Source organism: Vigna radiata, chromosome 5, assembly GCF_000741045.1.
Source record: "Vigna radiata var. radiata cultivar VC1973A chromosome 5, Vradiata_ver6, whole genome shotgun sequence".
Lineage (NCBI taxonomy): Eukaryota > Viridiplantae > Streptophyta > Magnoliopsida > Fabales > Fabaceae > Vigna > Vigna radiata.
In genome coordinates, this window is record NC_028355.1 from 22,417,868 (window position 1) to 22,437,492 (window position 19,625).

The following is a 19,625-nucleotide window of genomic DNA, read 5'->3' on the forward strand; positions in this document are numbered from 1 at the left end:
TTATTATCTCCTAATAATTATTAATAAGTTTTATTGAAGTTATTTTTTTTTAAATTGAAGTAACCAAAACAAAATTATTAGTAAAAAAATATTAATTATAGAATAATCATTTAAAATTTGACTTCATATATATTTTTTTTACACCTATGCAGTTATTTTGTAAAATACTAATTTGTCAAAATTTATATTTTAATACAATTCATTTAAATTTTTTTTTTAGAATATTAAATTAATTTACATTAATATTTTATTATTTGATTTGAATTTTAATATATTTAAAATTATATATATATATATATATATATATATATATATATATATATATATATATATATATATATATATATATATATATAAATGGATGCAGATATCCAGGTATAAAAACTGCTTGGCTTAGTGGAATACACGAGCAATGATGTGGTATTTTTGAAAGATAGTATAATGTAACACTTTCATCAATTGACCAAAAATAAGATCTTAAATATCTTTACTTTTAGCCGTGATTTGATAATTTTGGATCACCTTTAAATTCGTAATGTTCCATATGAACAGGTTCATTTTAAACAATCAATAAGTTTTATAAAACTCTTATCAGTACATCGAAAGTAACTGCACTTTTTAAGACGAAATCGAGACGGAAAAGGAATAAACAATAAGTTCCTTTTCAGAGATACCCAACTTCTATTCTTTCTGCAACTGCATTATTACTGAAACCTCTCTCACCCGCCATGCAATAATCATTATCCCAACCGTACCATACTGAAGACAAACTCGTCAATAAAACATGTCAACGAGCACTAAAAATTGTCTATCAAGATAAAAAAAAATGTGAAATCACTTGCACTGGATACAACAAACACTGAGATCGGCGGCATACATAATTCTACATGGCATTTGCCTTTACCAAATTAGTGAACAGAATTTAAAATATTAAGGAATAACTGCTTCCTCGATCATAAGGAGGCACGATTGATTCTAGCGCAGACAATGTCTGGTATTATTGGGAATGAAAAAAAATCCCTCCTCCATGAATTTGTAAATGCAAAAAAGTCCCATTATGTCATTCAATATTAGAATTGAAGACAATGCTTTAAAATACCTCATTTTTGAAGAGCCTTTTCTGCTTTATCAGGTAAGACATTATCGGGAAGAATAAGCTCTGGTGGGATCTCGCGAACAACACCCAGCATAGAGTCATACTCCTCATCTTTACGAGCATACTTCTTTCGCAACACCTTCTCAAACTCAATTTCATCATACGACTTCGAATTCTCAGCAGCATGGACCTGTGCAAGGTTAGTATAATTGATGGCTGACTGGGAGATGAATGTTATCTCTTCATTACTTAGCTTTCTCAGGAACTTTGCAGGATTGCCTGCCCATACCTGTAAAATATCTAAGTTGCAGATCACCAATCACACATAACATGCATAAAAAAGAATGAAAATTGATAGTTTGAACCTTATGATAAAACTCATAGTACAGTATACAAGATAACGCAGTTAGATATAAGGGGTTTTCAAATTAACTAATAAATTAAATGTATTTTAGTAATTTAAAATAGAAACCGGGTATAAGAACAAGATGAGTATTAGGACGGACATTTCCATACCCAATTTAAAAAAAAAAAATATGATATAACCCATACTCATATTCATATTCAATTAATACAAGGATTCTCGGATCAGACGGGTCCAGACGATATTTGCTAGGGACAGGTTCAATTGGTATCTATTGAAGAGGCAATGTAAGAATCATGACAAAAGTAACAAGTAATAGTTCAAGAAAAGTGGTATATGGTACTGGGTTGGGGCTTGTTGATAAGGTGAGAGTTAAGAACCAAAAGTATTTCCCCATAAAAGATATTAGGTTTCTTGTATGGTCATAACTGATAGGTATCATAGTGATAGGGTTGGTTGATGCAATACAAGTGTTCCCACGAAGGACTCACAAACTTTGTGGATCAGTCAACAAAACCAAAGCTAAGATAAAAATGGCATCAAACGGACTTGTATCGGAGCTTTGGAAACATCAGAATTTCATAAACATGATCACAATGACCAAGCACTTTCACTATTATGTGCGCATCAGATTAGGTTTGGATTTGTTTTAAATTTTACCAGGTGTAATAACTTACAGATTTGATTCAAATTTCATAAAAAATTGCTCTCATTCTCACTTCCCTCGTAATTTACGTAATATTCATGATCGTACATGTATATGCAATACATTATTCTTCAAGTGAAATCAAGATACAGATAATTTTGCATCAGCAAAGACCGTTAAGATTTAATTTTCCTTTGGTTCCTTCGTATTCTTAACCTTGTCAGATTCTTTTGGTATTCACCCAACTTATTAACTCGGTAATTATCCATCCTCTATACTAAGATTCTTGTTTCCATAAGCAACATCATACGATTTAATATATACCAAGGTTCTTGCTTTTAATTAAGCAACAGCTCACAATTTTATCAATTATCCCAAGGTTTTTAATTTGACAAGTAATTATACCAAGATTTTTATTATGCGACGGGTAGAGTTCCTTTCTTACACTACCAAATGATCTCAGGTGAATATATCAAGTTAGTCTGTTGGTTGAGGTCTAATATTACTTCCGCTCACATTAATGGTAGTCGTTACACAAGGACAGCAACACAACAGCTTTGAGCAAAAATAGGTGAGAAACGGCTTTGAGGAAAATGTTAGAAGCAGTTTCATTGTTGGAGATTAATGCCTAGTTTAGATTAATAATGAAGAGACGGAGACTTTGCTTTTCGGATTTTTATTACTCGTAATTGTAATTTATTTTTAGATGTACATAAATATTGATGCTGTTTATTGCCTTTTCACTCGAGCATTACAGCAAGATTTTACAACCTGTTATAACGGCAGTTTCATTCTCACTCTGCCTATCTCCTCTAATGGTCAAGTTACTGGCACTGCCTACAACTGTCAGCTGCACGCTGTTCACATACAGGTGGGTTAGAATTATCTATCTATTGTTAGGAAAGCAAGAATGTAAGAAGCAGAATACAAGAATGTCTTCAATTAAAGGCCACTAACAAGCCTGTGCTACTAAAGCTCCCACTATCTGTGTCTCTCAATCAACTAATGTCAAAATCCATGGATATTTTATTCGGGAGTTTCTGACTACATTTCTGGTGATAGTTATTTATTCTCCTCCATGTCAACTCCTAAAATTCTTCATATCATCATTACCTTGCAAATGATCTAAGGTTACAACTTATGGATCAAGTTCCACTATCTCCTTTATTAAATTAAATTTCTCTTTTTTATTAAAGTTCTTAGAAGTGACAATGTCAACAAATATTTTTTTCTCTGACCTATTGCATCAATTTACTTGTGTTCATACACTTCACGAAATTTTGTTGAACATGCAAGAACATTATTACTTCACGAAAACTAATACTCAACAATGGAATGAATCCCAAAAATAGATGTAGACTAACATTACCAAAAAAACTATCCTAATACTCGTTATTTAATGTAGCCAAACAGTAAACACATACAGACATACCTCGCCAGAAGGTATCCTTGTATTCTGTCTCACAAGGGCTCCAGCAGCAACCATGGCATTTTTCTCAACAACTACTCCATCAAGTAATACGGCACCCATACCAACAAAAGCCTCGTCCTCAACAGTACAACCGTGTAAAACAGCACTATGACCTGTTCAGTAAAAACATAAATTCCCATTAAGAACGGAACACTGCACCATTCTTTATCCTTACAAAAATGTTCCTCACCCACAGTGACATTGTCCCCAATAACTGTAGGCAAGACCTTCCCACTTAAATTTGACTTTGCAACATGCACCAGAGAGTTATCCTGTATGTTAGTTCCACTTCCAACTCTGATGCTGTTAACATCACCTATTCATAAAATAAATTTGGCACATGATTAACACATATATCAACAGTGAAGAAAAAGCAAAACACGTGACGTTGAATTTACATTAAAAGATCACATAACACGAAATCTGTTCAAGAATGGCAGAGAAAAAAATAATATCCTTGAAATGTTGGGACATCTGATTCATCCAATGGGATAGCTTACCTCTCAAGACACATCCATACCAAATGGATGATCCTCTACCAACTTGAACGTCTCCAATGACGGAGGCACTTGGAGCAACAAATACATCCTTATCAACAACAGGAGCCTTATCAAATATGTTCATCAGAGTTCGATGCCTAGACACTGATCACAAGAAGGAATACAATTAATTGGCTGAGTCACTGCCTGGTCGAATCTAAGTGGAAAAGAAGAACATAAGTCTGGAATCATGAAAAGTGATGATAGAATGTAACGTGATTATAATATGGAAGAAATTAGGGCATGGGAAAGAGGAAAATGAAAAGGGGAGAGAGACAAACGCTGCTCTTGGAAGAAGTAACCGCCCTGAAGGCGGGAACCGAGACGATCAATGGCCTGTCCAGTCTCGCGAATCCAGAAACCAACGCTGTAGATCGCTCTCCCAAGGGTTCCCATTTCCACTACTGCTCGCTGCTTACGCTTCCACTGCCAATCAAAATGGAAGTAGAGTATCCATGGTTCATGGAGAGGGCATTTTGGGGTTTCCACCAGTACCAAAAATTGGCCTGGCCCATAACTAACTGCGTTGGACTTTTTCAGCTTGTTGAGTTGGGTGTGAAAATTTTGATTCCTACTTCCTGCACCCCTACAATTTCTTCAGTGTTTCCTCTCAAGTTTTCAAAATTACTCCCATAAATGTCACTTTCGGACCAAGTTTTTTTGAACACAACTTTGGAATGGAATGAAATTTTAGAAACAGAATTTTCAGAATGTACCAAATACATTTTGAAATAAACTTTCCGTACTAAATTTTTCAAAACAAACTTTCCAGACCTTCTATATTGTTTTTCAGAATGAGTTTTCCAAAATACAGCTACATGATGAACAGTGATGGACGTACTTTCGTACTAAAAAAAGTTGGAATTTTTCTGTCTCTTGAAAATGTATTTTTCACATTCCAGAATAAATGAAAAATGCATAAAAACTTTATGGATTTATTTGAGTGTAAATTGTATCGTGTTTATTTTTTTTTTTTTTTGAATTGTTTTGTTCTACTCTTCGTTCTTCTATATTGTTTGTCATGAAAGTATGCTTCTCCCATGGTTGTTCCTCCTTTGATATATGTTTCCTCTTCCATAAGTCTTAAGCACGTCTTTTCACAGGCCTTAAGTAGTGATAGATCTTGAATAAATACGTTGAAAATGTGAAAATATATATACTAAAACTTTAAAGGTATTAGATTTATAGACATTAAAATTAAAAATAATATTATTATTTATGCATTAATATAAATGTGTGAAAAGAAAAAATAATTGGGGGACTTTGACTCCCCTCAACATGAGTTATGCTTCATCAATGGTCTTCAATGTTGGAGTCTTCGTCAGTACCTTACCACCCTTCAGATTCATACTTTTCTTTAAAATCCTTTTTTAATTATTGTTAGAACAATTTTTTTTTTTTTTTAAATGTTAGGGGACAATACATGTAGGCTTTGTTTGTTTTTAATGATGAATTTAAGATAAAGAATGAATATGAAAATTTTAAATGTAAAGCTATATTGTTTATAGTAAGAATTTAGAGGTAAAAATAAAAAGATTTAAAGGTGGAGATTATAAAAACTTTGGGTTAAAGAAATAGATTTTAAATTTAATTCAATTTTACAAAACCCATTTTTAAGATTAGGTTTTAAATTCTCCGTTCATATGTTATAAGTTAATTTTGTTTTTAGTTCTCGTAAGATTTTTCACGTAATAATTTAATGAATTAGGTAATAAGAAAAAAATAAAATAAATTATAATGTAAAATTAATATTTTATTCTTATGGCTAAGAGTTTAGATCAGTTTTATCAACTCCTTTAAAATAAGATAGTTTGAGTTGAAATTTTCCATTTGGTGGTTAATTTTAGTTCATTCCTCCAGCACCTCAAGTTCATGGGTTAGATTGAAGCTTTTTTAAATTAAAAATTAAAAAAAATATATCATTTTTAAAGTGTTAATATATAATATTATTGTGATTTACATAATTAATTTAATATCATAATTACTTTATCTAATTCAAAAATTGATTAATTAAGTTTAGAAAATGTTTTTATATATTAAATATGTTTTTAATGTTTATTTATATCTATATATAAATAAATTTTAAAGGAATTTCATTGTTGAAAATTTAAAAGGACTATTGTATAAAATCAATTTTAGTGACTTCCCTTTCCTTTGTGATTCTCTTGTATTGCTCAGATCCCTCATATTGTTCTTTGCATATATCTTCAAATCATCTTAAAGAAACACACTGGTTCCTTGTATTCCTTATTCCAAAAAGAATACAATGTTATATTTTTATTTACTTGAATAGATTTGTGGGAAAGTAATTAAATGATTTTGAAAATAAATTTCTTAATTATTTATTTGGGTGGATTTGAAAATAAATGAAAATAAATTTAAAAGTAAAATTTATTAAAATTAATATAAAATTTAATTTATATGACAAATTAAAAATTTATTTTTAAATTTATTTTTATTTATTTTTAAATTTATTTAAATAAATAATAAAAAATTTATCTTCAAATTTTCTTAAATATATTGAATCACTCTTCTCCAAATCCATTGAAGTAAAAAAAATTAAAGTTAGATAAATTTAAAATGAGTTCGTATAAATACCATTTTTCAATACAGTATCAAAATCATTTAACAATTTATTTTACCCATATTGCTGGTGTTGGACATGTATCATGTTATTATTAATGTTTAGTTTATTCTCACGATCAATTTATTCTAAAATTAAGGAATATTAATTAATGCGATTCAAGTACCAAAAAAAATATCATTTTGTTTCCTTTAAATCAAAACTGAAATTAATTATTTTTTAAAACTTTATTCAATTTAATTTTTATATTTAAGATACTTTATATTTAAAAATACGATCTAAATTTATTAAATTTGTAAATATTTGACTAAATTCACATAGATAAATTAGTTCAAACTTTCATTATAAATAAAAACTAGGTTTAATCTCATATTTATTATTTAATTTTTATAGGATAAATTTTTTCAGTCAAAGTTTATTTTTAATCTTTGCATTTTTAAGAAAAATAATTAAAATGTATTTATAAACTTATAACTTATTTTTATATATTTATTAGTACCATAAAAAAATACTTTTATATAAAGATAGATAAAATAAAATATTTTTACAATTTCAATTAGTAATTATAATATAAATTTTTTAAATAATATAAAAAATCCAGTTATCACTATTTTTTTTCCTTTTTTAAGCAATTTAAAACTAGTAATAATTTAAATATAAAAAAAATCTTGAAAAAGTTTCTTTATAATATTATTTTAAAAAGGAGTAATTATTATTCTAGAAACAGCTATAAGAAATATATTAAAACAAGATAAGTTATATGTTATTATTTTATCTATAAAATGTTTAAATATATTAGGTAACTGAATTATACACTTAAAAATAATGTAACTGTTTCAATATATATCTTGTATATTGTTTTTGTTTAAATAAAATACAGTAAAAAATTAACTTAAAAACATTACTATAATCTAAAGAATTTAATAATAAAAAGTTAATTTAAATTTAAATTTCTTATAAATTTATGGAATTTTAATTGAGACCTTATTAATTTTTTTGGTATATTAAATAGTCATAATATTTATATTTTTTAATTAAATATTTAACGATTAATTTTTAATAACCTAGTAGATGTTGTTATCATATTTATTATTATGTTTATTTGCTTTAATTAATAAAAATAATGTTATGATATATATATATATATATTGTTTTGATATTATTTTTATATTAACAATAAAATCTTTCCTTTCTTAACACTTTAAAAGTATAAAAATTCTGAATATCAAATAGTGGAAAAAATAACAAAAATTATATGAAAAATAAGTAAGAAGTTAAAATTTGATGAATTAAAAATAAAATAAAATTTTAAAAACTATAGTGAGACTTAATTAAAAAAATGATAATTAAGGAATTTAATAAAGATTTTTATTGTCAAATTAAGGAAAGTAATTGTGTGGGTAAAATTAAAATCTTCTTGGGAGGCTTGGCTAAGAGGGAAAGAGAAGGGTTTACACAGAGGGAGAGAGAGAGAGAGAGAGCCCAATGACGCAAATGTCACGGCGCGTTCATGCAAATTCAGAAAGATAGATCCATAAAAACAAACTACACTTACTCCCATACACAGCTTTTACAATTAACACTTCTTACACAGTAATCAATGGGTGCCGAGCCCTTTTCCCAATCCCAAATCCAAAACCAAAACCATAATCACAACTCCCGCCACGCGCCCTTGGTTCTCGGTCTACAGCCCTTCGCCCTCGTCGACAATGTTGCCACCGTCGATTGGTCCCTTCTCCGTCAAATTTCCGGCGAGCGCGGTGGCTCCGTTCCGGTTTGTTCGCTTTGTAATCCAACTCAATTGTCTCCATGAACGCGGTTAACTAAATTATTTTCCCATCCATGTCATTGTAGGTTGGAATTGAAGAACTGAATGGCATACTGGGCGAGGTTAAAGCCCACTCCCATGACGCTCATTCTCCCATGAAAACTCTCGCTGGTGGCAGCGTTGCCAACACAATTCGCGGGCTCAGTAGCGGTTTTGGAATTTCAGGCGGAATTATTGGAGCCTACGGGGACGATGAACAAGGCCAGCTTTTTGTTAATAACATGACCTCCAATGGCGTCGACCTGTCACGACTCCGTAAGAAGCAAGGGCACACGGCACAGGTTTCCTATATCCTCACCTCATACGTACAAACTTCCCTTAGAGTGCTTACTATTGTGTAGAGCAAATTATACCAACACTTCCCCAATTTCTTGGAAGGAAAAAACTTACAAAAAAAATTGGATTTTTACTTCACGGGGGATCCGTTAAGACAAACTTCACGGATTACTGAGATACTATTTTTATTTTGATGGAAAAGTCATACAAAAGTTCAGAAAACACTTGAAAGATGCAATATCTAATTTTTGTCTCTGTAATTATGCATAACTGTCTACTTTTTTAAAGAATATGTTTCAAAATAATGTCTTCAAACAATTGATGAAACTAGTATAATATTAGTATTGGTATAGGAGTAATAAAGAAAGGGTATCCAAGGAATTTAAGATAACCTCAAGATGTGATTTACCCTACCATAAAGCATAACAATGGGTTTTGTGTACTAGTGTGTTTGCTTGGTTGATGAGTCGGGCAACCGAACAATGCGACCTTGTCTCTCAAATGCTGTCAAAGTTCAGGTAATTCTAACACCCTTTCTGGATTCTTGGAGGGTAGAGTAGGGTGTCTTTTATGAAGGTTTTTTGACTGATACATGCTCTCCTTTTCCTTTTCGTAAGGCTCAAGAGTTGATGAAAGAGGATTTCATGGGATCCAAGGTTGATTACTTTTCTTTGGTACCCTATTCTAGATGTTTTTATATTTTATTAATTATGTTTTTCTAATTGTCAATGTGTTAACTGGGATTTATTTTATATTAGATTTTAGGGGCTGAATCGCTTTTTCATGTTAAATCCGATTTATTTTAACATGGCTTGCTCTTGTGTCCATTGTACTACATCTATCACTATTAATGTATCACCTAGAGGATCTCTGTTGACTTGGTTTTTTATATACTTACGTTTCAGTGGTTGGTGTTGAGATATGCAATACTCAACTTGGAAGTTATTCAAGCAGCAATTCATTTAGCCAAACAGGAAGGCCTTCTTATTTCCTTGGATTTGGCCAGTTTTGAGGTATTTAAAAACTCTCTTCCTTGAGCCTGGGAAGTTTGTGATTAGAGTTTTCATTTCCAACATATAAACTCAAAAAGGGCTGTATTGATAAAACCGAGTTTATGAAGTGCTACTAAGTCTTATAACTCTTAGTCGGTTTGTCCACAGAAATAATTACTAAACATATTTGATTAGTTTTTGTTTGTTTTTGCTATACCCACAAGACTTTGTATTCTTTTCTGCATAATCTCAAATATTAATTCATGAAAGTGCTCATGATGACTACCATTATAAATAGGAATACGAAAGTTTAGTTTTTAAGAAGTCTTCTGCTTAGTTTATTTAAATCTTATATTTCTCACTCATGACCTCTTTATTTTGACAAGATGGTTAGGAACTTTAAACTACCGCTTCTAAAGCTACTGGAATCTGGGAATATAGACCTTTGCTTTGCCAATGAGGATGAAGCAGCTGAGCTTTTAAGGTGGCTGTCGTTTGCATTTCACCCAGCATTATTGAAAATATAATTTATCTTCAGTTTCTTAGTGAATGAAGAAATTTTGTTCATTAATTATGTATCATGTAATTTTGTCTTGTAAATAAGTGATATCAATTTACTTTACCATGGATTACAGGGGTGAACAGAATGCTGATTCTATTGCTGCTGTAGAATTTCTTTCCAAATACTGCCAATGGGCTGTGGTGACATTGGGCTCTAATGGGTGCATCGCTAAACATGGAAAGGAGGTATGCTAATTTTTTTTTTCTGTCATTCTGTGACATTTTCTGCTTGGCTCCTTTCCCAATTCTCTGTTTCCTCTCCCACGATGAACCTTTTGTTATTTGCCTCAAGATGCCGTAATTAGCTAGACATTTGCGTAGTTTATTACTTTGTACGAATTTGTTATTGAAAGTTTTATATGTAAAAGAGGATGGGAGGTAATAAAGGTGTACAAACTGTACAAACATTAAGCACATTGTGGTTAAAAAACATTAGGGATAAGTTCAGCAGCTTTTGCTTTCTTGTTGTTTGGTCTTTGCGCCTGCTAGGGTTCTAGAATAGGTGTTAAAAGGTTAAAGACAATTATTAACTACATAAACTGAGCCTTTTACATGTCAGATGATACGAGTCCCAGCCATTGGGGAAACGAAGGCATGCGATGCTACAGGAGCAGGGGACCTTTTTGCAAGCGGATTTCTGTATGGAGTGATCAAGGGTCTATCACTAGAAGAATGCTGCAAAGTAGGCGCATGCAGTGGTGGATCTGTTATCCGGTCACTTGGTGGTGAAGTGACATTAGAGAATTGGCAATGGATGTACAAGCAGATGCAGATCAAGGGTCTTCCCACGCCTACACAGATTCATGCAAATGAATATAGTGGCTAATTTTTCTCCCTTTATTCATGTTGCCTTGGTTATATTATACCGATTTTTTCTTTTGCTCTTTTTTTTTTTGCTGTCTTTTATTATTCATTAACTGACAATTCAAATGACAGCCACACGAGTTATGGAAGCTATATATTTTTCAGGAAAATTCAATCTGGTTTGAGTCTTCAATGTACATGAGCTGGGGGCAATTATGAAACTCTCTCCTACTTTAATATTAACACTTTAAGACATGGTTAATTGACTTTCTGAGTTCTTACTTCGAACTTGAACTGTCGATTGAGATGATCTCCAACTTGATTCTATGCTTGTCAACCGTTGTGTACATTTAACAGGAGGTTTACTTTGTGGCTTTTGTTCAGCCAATAGCCGGGCACACTACTCGTGGGAAGGGTTAATTAGAGCTCTCAAAACGGGTAACGCGGTTCGATCCAGTCCGGTCCACCACGCGTTAATCACTTAGTAAGTCAATCTAACCTGACTTGTTTATTAGTGAGCCAAAAAAATTCGAACGTGGCCTGACTCACCACGGATTGGTGGGTAAATGGGTTGGCTAACTGACCCACTTAATTACAATTTTTTCTTAAATAAAAAAATTACAAACTTTCTATAATTCAAATCTAAACAAATTTCATTCCCAAATTTTACTTCCAACATGAATGTTTAATTAATTTTGAAAATAGAGAAACTAAATAATTTTTTCAAACAAAAAATAATAATAAATATTTTTATAAAATTAAATTAAATTTTAATAAAATAAAATTAGGTAGGTGGATTAGTGGGTCAACTCGGCCCACCATGAGTTCAATCCGCATGAGTCGGGTTGAAATTTGACTCTTATAAAAAAATACAATATTTTTAAATCCAATCCGGTTCAAACTTGTGGTGAACCAAGTTGTACCCATTTTGACATCTATAGGGTTAATAGGAGTTTCTCTCCAATTTAAAATCCCCTGACTGTTTAATCGAAACTATTTTAAACTGAATAATAAATAAAATTGGAACAATTTGACTTTTTATCATGGTTTATTTTAATATATAATAAAGTTATAGAATAAAAATATAAAATTTTAAATAAGGTGTGTTTTACCATAGACATGTTCAAGATAAAAATTTAATTTATAGTTGAAAAGCTAGTCTTTTCTCAAATCAAATATTTAATTCAATTTTTCAAAAGTAATAGCGTATGATTAAGGCAGTTAATATTTTACTTTATAATAATATTTAAATATGTATTCATTTTATCAAATTCAATTTTAGCATTTGTTATTCAAAACAAGTATTTGTGTAATTAAAATTTTAATAAAATACTACCAATGCTGTGGTTCCCTCAACCAAATAATAGACAATGAATATTTCAAAACAATACAACGGTTAAATTCTACATTTGAAAATAATTTAGAATCACTTATACCGTTTCTAACTAGTAACAATTTTTGTACATAAATAAAAACCATGAGATAAAAAGTAAAAGAACCGCTTATATGAATAAAGATAAAAGTAAACAATAAAATGAATGAGAATTTTTTTTATTAAATGCAAAAGCAGTGCATAGAATGTCTGATTAAAATAAAATATTTAATAAGAAATGAGTAAAAGAATCTCAATATGGCTATAAAAGAAGAATTTAAATATTCAAATTATATATTTTAATTTCTAATACATAATACATTTCAAAGGTCTATTTGTAATCGATAGCTAAACTTGTACTGGACCTAGCGCACTCTTTTTACTTCAGAGGAATTAAACCAAATAAAGAACCAAACTTGGAGCATAAGAGGAAAAGAAACTAGATACCGCTACCATTTTATTACGATTTACCTGTTCTTAAAGAGCTAATAGATAATACCGAAGCACTCAAAATTCCAAAGTTAATAATAGAGCGAACAAACTGCTGAAAGCCAAAACTAACTGTTGCAGTAAGTGTACGCTAGCTAGCTAATGTTTCTACTTGCCGAGAACATGAAGCATTATGGCATTTTGTGCATGCATTCGGTTCTCAGCTTGCGGGAAGACTATTGAATTTGGAGCTTCAATAACTTCGTCAGTCACCTCCACCCCTCTTTCCGCTGGTAAGCAATGCATGAAAAATGCCTTTGAACCAGCAATTTCCATCAGATCTCTGTTTACCTGCAGAATACAATTGCTATCTCATGTCAACAATAACAAAACCAAAGTAAAGCCATTACAATACAGCACATTTTATATATCAAGTTTTTAAATTTGAACGGGTGAAGGGAGTCATTCAAGATTCAACGCTTTATCTATAATTTTGAACCTGTAATGATTAAAAATTATTACAATCTTTAATGTAAAATGTTAAACAACGTTAAAAAACATAAAAATTAGAAACAAAATAAATTTATTTAATGAAACTGTCGATCCTTGCAATATTGATTTTTCCTACAAACGAACAGATTTAACCACTGTTTTACACAGGTTCTTTACAAGACCGGTTTTCAAAATTATACTGGGCTGGTTTGGTCCAGTTTCCAGTCTGACCAGTTGGTCTAAGTCCAATTCTGACAACATTCAAACACGACATAACCGCTGTCAAATAATAAAATATTTATTTTTAACTGAACAAATTATTTCTGCCCTAACCATTTGATTAGGTGGCTGAAAGAAAATGGTATAGAAAATATCATGTAAGTACCTGAAATCCTTTAAACACTTGGCGCCGGTGTTCAGCTTCTTCCTTTTGCCCCATGCTGGCCCAGACATCTGAATATACAACATCGGCTCCTTTAACAGCTTCTTTGGGGTCATTAGTTATCTCAATCTTGCTGATTCCAGCTTTTCTTGCCTTCTCAACTGTTTTTGCATCAGGTTCAAATCCTTTCGGACAAGCACAAACAAAGTGAAATGGAATCACAGATGCCATCAACAGCCATGAGTGAACAATATTATTTCCATCTCCAACGTAGACAACCTGACATTATTTGTATTGCAGAATATAGTCAGACACCTAATCACTTGATAATGCCACCTATAATAAGGAAGAAGCAAATTCTTCAAAAACAAGTAACATAACCTGACCTTGGTACCTTCAAACCGACCAATGTGTTCAATCATAGTAAGGGCATCAGCCATTATCTGGCAGGGATGGTTGTAGTCCGTCAACCCATTGATGACTGGCACAGTTGCATATTTTGCAAGATCAAGTATGTCCTGCAATTTTTTTTTTTACAAAAAACAGATAAGGTAAACCAAAAGTGCCCAGTTTTTTCTCAGAATGATTGATCACAATCTTCGGATAACAATTCTTCCCAGCCCAACACCATAATGCCCACAATCGCAAAGCAGATTCTTTCGTTGTGAACTAAGCTTGCTAAAGTTGTAAGAGACATGAACATTAGTGAAAAATACTCCTGTTAGATACCGTTAATTCATCTCAAGATCTTCTGTTAGCATTACACGTAATCCAACACTACAAATTACCAATGGCACGGCACACAAGTAGTAGAGGCAGATATCATTCTTTAGTAAGCATCATACAAGTATCATAGCTTCCATCATCCATTTGCTCATTGAACTGGTGGCAACATTTATTAGGAATTATTGTCTACCACAAGCAATGGCAATGATCCTGGCAGGGATTTATACTCACGCTTTTTCTTTGCAATTTTATGCATTACAACAAATCCCAGTGGAGCTCAAGAATTAATGACATCATCAAAACACCGGGTGAATTACTCTATCCCAAAAGTCAGTATACACTGCTCTATTAATGCAACTAACAGCATCTGAGTATAAGGTATAGCTTCTCCTTTTTCTTTCCCACCTGTTTATGAATTGGAATTAACATAATTCATCCAAATTAAGTTTATTGACTTCCTCAATGTTGGTTTTGAAATCAGAGGAACATTGCGAACACACACGCCACAAACAGGGGAAGACAAATCACTTTCATTCTGCCATTTCATGCAGGTCCCGTTGAATATTGAATTTGTGAATTCAGAAAATGGGAAAAACTAACCACAAGCAGGAGTAATCGCAGCCCAATAACAAAATCAACCATAAGTAACTCACACTTACAAGTCACGAGCATACCTGATGGGCAAAAACACGAGCCATAATGATGTCATTATAGCGACACAGAACACGAGCAATGTCACGAGTCTCCTCTCGCTTGCCCATTTGGATATCATCAGGTCCTAAGTATATGGCATGCCCGCCTAACAACGAAAAGCCAGTCTCGAACGAAACCCTCGTTCTCATGGACGGCTTTGTAAATATCATCGACATGGTCTTCCCCTCGAAAGGTCGAAAGGACCTGTCCCCTGATTTAAGCAACGCCTTTACCTCAATGGCCCGATCCAGCATCTTCAAAATAGTGTCCTTATCAAAATCATCTATGTGAAGAAAATCTTTCAAAGCAACTTTCGCTGCAAAACAGAATAACCGAAGTGAGAAGCCAATAACCTGCTAGCCACTTCTCAAAACCGCAAACAAAAGTTGAAAATCAGTGTCAACCATCAAAATGTTCTTATGAATGACATGGAACACTCAACATTTCTTAACCCTAATCCGAAGCAAATTGAATGTGAAATGCGAACTAGAACTAGATTGTGTGGATGTCGAAAAGTGAAGATTGAGTGAGAATGTGAAAGCGATTAGAATCGGGAATGGAAAAAGAAGAGTAGAGTGAACTTACGAGTGACGGCGGGAGAGGCGACGCACGATATTTGGCGGCGGAATGATACGGAAGAGGAGGGGAAAGGAGCGCGATGGCGGAGATTGTGACCGGAGAGGTAGGGTTTGTCTGATGCGACGGTACGGTAACAGTGACATGGGATCACAGCCATTTTCTGATACTCCCCAGGCCTACCAATTACACACTGCTACTTCTCTTTACTTTCACTGCAATTCATTTCTTCCTTTATATATTGGGTAATTATAAGAACTTCCTCTTTTTTTTTTTTTTTTTTTCACATCACTTGCTATTTACCACTGTAATAAAACAACTTCACGTAATTATGATTTAACAATCTTTTCCCTCGGTACTTTTAACAAAAGACAAATAATAAACAAAAATTATATAAAATAAAATTAAGGCATGCATAAGTTAAAATTTTGAATTTTTACAAAAATTAGAGTTTTAAAAAAATGTATATTCAGAATTTTTTTATTTTACTATATTATTTATTCATTGTCATATGTTAAAAGATTAAAAACTTAATTTTATATTTGGTTCCTATATTTGATAAATTGGCTTAAAAATTTATCTCTTTTTCTTTCAATTTAAATCTCTTATATTTTTTTAAAATAGTCTAAATTAGTAATTTTTGTTAATTTCATATGTCATTTATGAAATTTTAATTTTTTTAAGCATTTTTTATTTTAAGAATAGTAAATTGTTATCTTAAAAAAATGGGAGTACAGGTAAAAATTAAGTAAAGGAAGAAAAAGTCAATATTTTGTCATCCCACATTGGTTTGACCCTGTAGCGGGCTTGTTCCAATAGGCCTTGTTCAAATGGGACGGGCCATTTCTAAAACAGCACGCATGAAGTTGGGCTCAATGGAGTCCTACGATATGCCGACTTGGAATTCAACCCTATTTAACCTCTTAATTTCTTTTTTTATCTAGAAAAAAAAAATTAATTGCTTCTTTTGTTTCTAATTTGGTTGAAGTGTGTCAAATTCGTCTCCGTTTTAGAAAAATGTCAATTTCGTTCTTATATAGAAAAAATTTGTGTCAATCAAGTCATCTCCGTTAAAAATCATTGTTTTCAAAACTTACTTTATCTACTGCAAAATCAGGAATCGAACCCGTGAAGTGGTTATTATTCAAAACTTACTTTAAGTTTTTAACACCATTAGTTTGTTTTTAACAAAGATGACTTGATTGACACAGATTTTTTCTATATAAAAATGAAATTGACATTTTTTTAAAAAAGGAAACAAATTTGACATATTTCAACTGAACTAAAAAAAAAAAAAACCAATTACAACAAATAATGATATGATATTAGAGGCTCCGAATTAAGACATGCCTTTTCACAAAAATCCAGGCATGTGATGTGGTGGACCTAGACGTCTTTTATAGTATATGTATGTAACTATCAACATATTTGTATTTAATAATGCTTCTTGGGTGTTAGCCAATCCTTAAGAATGTAATTTGTCGGTGTCCTTATTGTGGGACATTAGCCCTTCCTTAACCATCACATCTTTCCCATCCCATTTATAAGTTAGGTTTTGAGACTTAACTTCTTAGTTGTTTCTTAAAATACTCAATTCAAGGGTCCAAAATTAAGGAAATTGAACTGCTAAACGTGATTTTTTTTTTTTCAAATTTTGTTGTTCATTTTCTTAATTCAATAAAGCTTAGTTTAAATTTAAACCTTATTATGAAAATATGACATTATAAATATTATTAATTCTTTACATATCTGTGAATGAAATTATTTTTTTATTCTTTTAAAAATTGAACCTAGGTTAACTCACACATTAAGAATTTAATCATCATTAGATTGCTATTGTCAAAAAGATACAAAGTCACGAGTGTTTTCTTTAGAAATAAGTCGATGAAACTCTAACAACATTCACACCCCGAATAGACTCTTAGTGATTTATTTTTCCTTTCTGCTTGATGAAAAGAGTGTTGAAAATTGTGAAAATAAATATTATTTTTAATTCTTTCACAAATTACGCATTCAGAAAAGGTGGATAAACAAATTTTGAAGAAAATGGATTTCCTAAACTCTAACTTCTCAAATACAATAAAAAGAATGGCACCGACATAAATAGTTAAAGGAGGGACATAATTTGTAAAATACGATAAAAATGGGTTTGGTTTTTTCAATTTCTAGTTTTTCTGTGTTGTCTTTTACTATGCTTTTAAAATATAGTACTTTCGATATATTAAAATTATTTTTAATATATTTTAAAAATATAATAAAAATATCTAAATTCGATAAAAATGGATGAAAGGGATATGGGAGATTTATCTATAAATATAACAAAATGTTAGAATATAACAATTTTAATTAAAAAAATTGAGTTAAAATGTGATAAAATTGAGTTTTTTTTTTATTATTATAACTTTGAGAAAAATCAGAAAAGAAAAGGAACAGTAGGCGAAAGTTTGCCCTCTTAACTGGAGACACCGGATCCAGGAAAACCTTTGTGGGGTTCTCTCTATCCGATGAAAACTCTGTTTTTTTTATTTTTATTTCTTTTACTTTCCAAAACCATAAACCCACAGTCACAATAAAACATTAATTTCCCAAGCATCCTAGAAAATATAATTTCATTTTGTTAGTATTCGATAGTAGAATATATATATGTGTGTGTGTGTGATATTATTAGTTAAGGATATTTGCTTGATTAAATATAACTTTCAAAATCTTAAAATGAATGAAGAAATCAACATTGATTTGTATTTATTAATATCACATTTAATTCATTTTAAAAATCTAATATTAAAATATTATTCCGAAATAATTTAGTTTTCTTCCTCACAATGTTTTACAAACGGCTACGACAAAAAAAAAAATGGATAAATGCATTATCATCATTACATGATTTTGGATGATATATACAAAACATATTTAAAAGATACTATGATTTTTATTTGTTGAAATGAGTTAAATACTGAGTTAAATATGGTTTAATCCGCGATTTTAGTTTTAGTCCATTTTTAAATTATAATACAATTTAGTCTTTCAATTTTAGAAAATTCTAGTTTTAGTTTTTTTTACCAATTTTTTTTAACTTTATTTGTTGTTTATACTGTTTGACACAATTTTGTTTCAATGTTAACTAAGAAACGTACTTGAAACAACAAATAAAATTAAAAAAAATTAGTAAAAAAGACTAAAACTAGAGTTTTTTAAAATTGAATGACTAAATTGTACCATAATTTAAAAATGGACTAAAACCAAAATCGCCCCAAAATATAGAGACTAAAAAATTTAACCCGTTAAATATACAAGTAAAAATTCAAAGAAAAAAAAAAAAAAAAGCCGTGACGAGTCACACTATAAATCCATTGACCATTATTTGTGGAAACACGTCTTAAGTGTACCCTCCTGAGCTCAATCCCCGAAGCGCGTCGGTGCCTTGTTTTTATTTATTTATTAATTATATAATATAAAATATAAATTAAAATTAAAAAAAAAATAACCAGGAAAGTTTCTGGACTCATCAGATGGGTCCCGAAAATGGGAACATGCCACGAGGCATTCATACCACATTCATGGAATCAATATTTATACCTGACATTAAATTATAATCTTTTAATTTAATTGTGTTACTGTGATAAATGCAATTTATTTGAAGAACTATGAAACTGATTCGTGTGACAAAGAGAGCATAAGGATTTTATTTTATGATATTTTTCACTGTAATAGCTTTTTCGGACACTTTATTCCTTGCGTTACTTGCTCTTGCATTACTTTCCACTTTTTGATTTTTTTTTTATTCCAGGTCAATC

The 19,625-nt window shown here is 31.0% G+C and overlaps 3 protein-coding genes across 3 annotated transcripts; 1 reads left to right on the plus strand and 2 right to left on the minus strand.

Annotated features, from left to right (window-relative positions):
• Window positions 1–661: 661 nt before the first annotated feature.
• On the minus strand, window positions 662–4,561 carry LOC106761993 (gamma carbonic anhydrase 1, mitochondrial-like). Its single transcript, XM_014645654.2, has 5 exons — window positions 4,398–4,561; window positions 4,078–4,221; window positions 3,768–3,893; window positions 3,539–3,690; window positions 662–1,385 (listed from the first exon to the last, which is right to left on the minus strand). Exons 1-5 carry the CDS (start codon window positions 4,510–4,512, stop codon window positions 1,101–1,103), a joined length of 822 nt encoding a protein of 273 aa, XP_014501140.1. The 5' UTR covers window positions 4,513–4,561; the 3' UTR covers window positions 662–1,100.
• A 3,564-nt stretch (window positions 4,562–8,125) lies between these two features.
• LOC106761006 (uncharacterized sugar kinase slr0537) lies at window positions 8,126–11,339 on the plus strand. Its single transcript, XM_014644473.2, has 8 exons — window positions 8,126–8,474; window positions 8,555–8,809; window positions 9,251–9,322; window positions 9,422–9,460; window positions 9,710–9,817; window positions 10,183–10,280; window positions 10,432–10,543; window positions 10,917–11,339. Exons 1-8 carry the CDS (start codon window positions 8,301–8,303, stop codon window positions 11,181–11,183), a joined length of 1,125 nt encoding a protein of 374 aa, XP_014499959.1. The 5' UTR covers window positions 8,126–8,300; the 3' UTR covers window positions 11,184–11,339.
• A 1,618-nt stretch (window positions 11,340–12,957) lies between these two features.
• LOC106759757 (ornithine carbamoyltransferase, chloroplastic) lies at window positions 12,958–16,054 on the minus strand. Its single transcript, XM_014643088.2, has 5 exons — window positions 15,841–16,054; window positions 15,237–15,571; window positions 14,223–14,354; window positions 13,840–14,115; window positions 12,958–13,313 (listed from the first exon to the last, which is right to left on the minus strand). Exons 1-5 carry the CDS (start codon window positions 15,989–15,991, stop codon window positions 13,131–13,133), a joined length of 1,077 nt encoding a protein of 358 aa, XP_014498574.1. The 5' UTR covers window positions 15,992–16,054; the 3' UTR covers window positions 12,958–13,130.
• Between the last annotated feature and the right edge of the window lie 3,571 nt (window positions 16,055–19,625).

Excerpts from the sequence above, each read along its gene's own strand:
- LOC106759757 (XM_014643088.2), bottom strand. The coding sequence starts at position 15,991 with ATGGCTGTGATCCCATGTCACTGTTACCGTACCGTCGCATCAGACAAA. Across the intron at positions 15,572-15,840 it reads CGCCTCTCCCGCCGTCACTC|CGAAAGTTGCTTTGAAAGAT; the intron begins GTAAGTTCACTC and ends TCTGTTTTGCAG. Across the intron at positions 14,116-14,222 it reads GTCGGTTTGAAGGTACCAAG|GTTGTCTACGTTGGAGATGG; the intron begins GTCAGGTTATGT and ends AAATAATGTCAG.
- LOC106761993 (XM_014645654.2), bottom strand. The coding sequence starts at position 4,512 with ATGGGAACCCTTGGGAGAGCGATCTACAGCGTTGGTTTCTGGATTCGC. Across the intron at positions 3,894-4,077 it reads GTATGGATGTGTCTTGAGAG|GTGATGTTAACAGCATCAGA; the intron begins GTAAGCTATCCC and ends TTTTATGAATAG. Across the intron at positions 1,386-3,538 it reads CAAGGATACCTTCTGGCGAG|GTATGGGCAGGCAATCCTGC; the intron begins GTATGTCTGTAT and ends GATATTTTACAG.
- LOC106761006 (XM_014644473.2), top strand. The coding sequence starts at position 8,301 with ATGGGTGCCGAGCCCTTTTCCCAATCCCAAATCCAAAACCAAAACCAT. Across the intron at positions 8,810-9,250 it reads AGCAAGGGCACACGGCACAG|TGTGTTTGCTTGGTTGATGA; the intron begins GTTTCCTATATC and ends TTTGTGTACTAG. Across the intron at positions 9,323-9,421 it reads CAAATGCTGTCAAAGTTCAG|GCTCAAGAGTTGATGAAAGA; the intron begins GTAATTCTAACA and ends CCTTTTCGTAAG.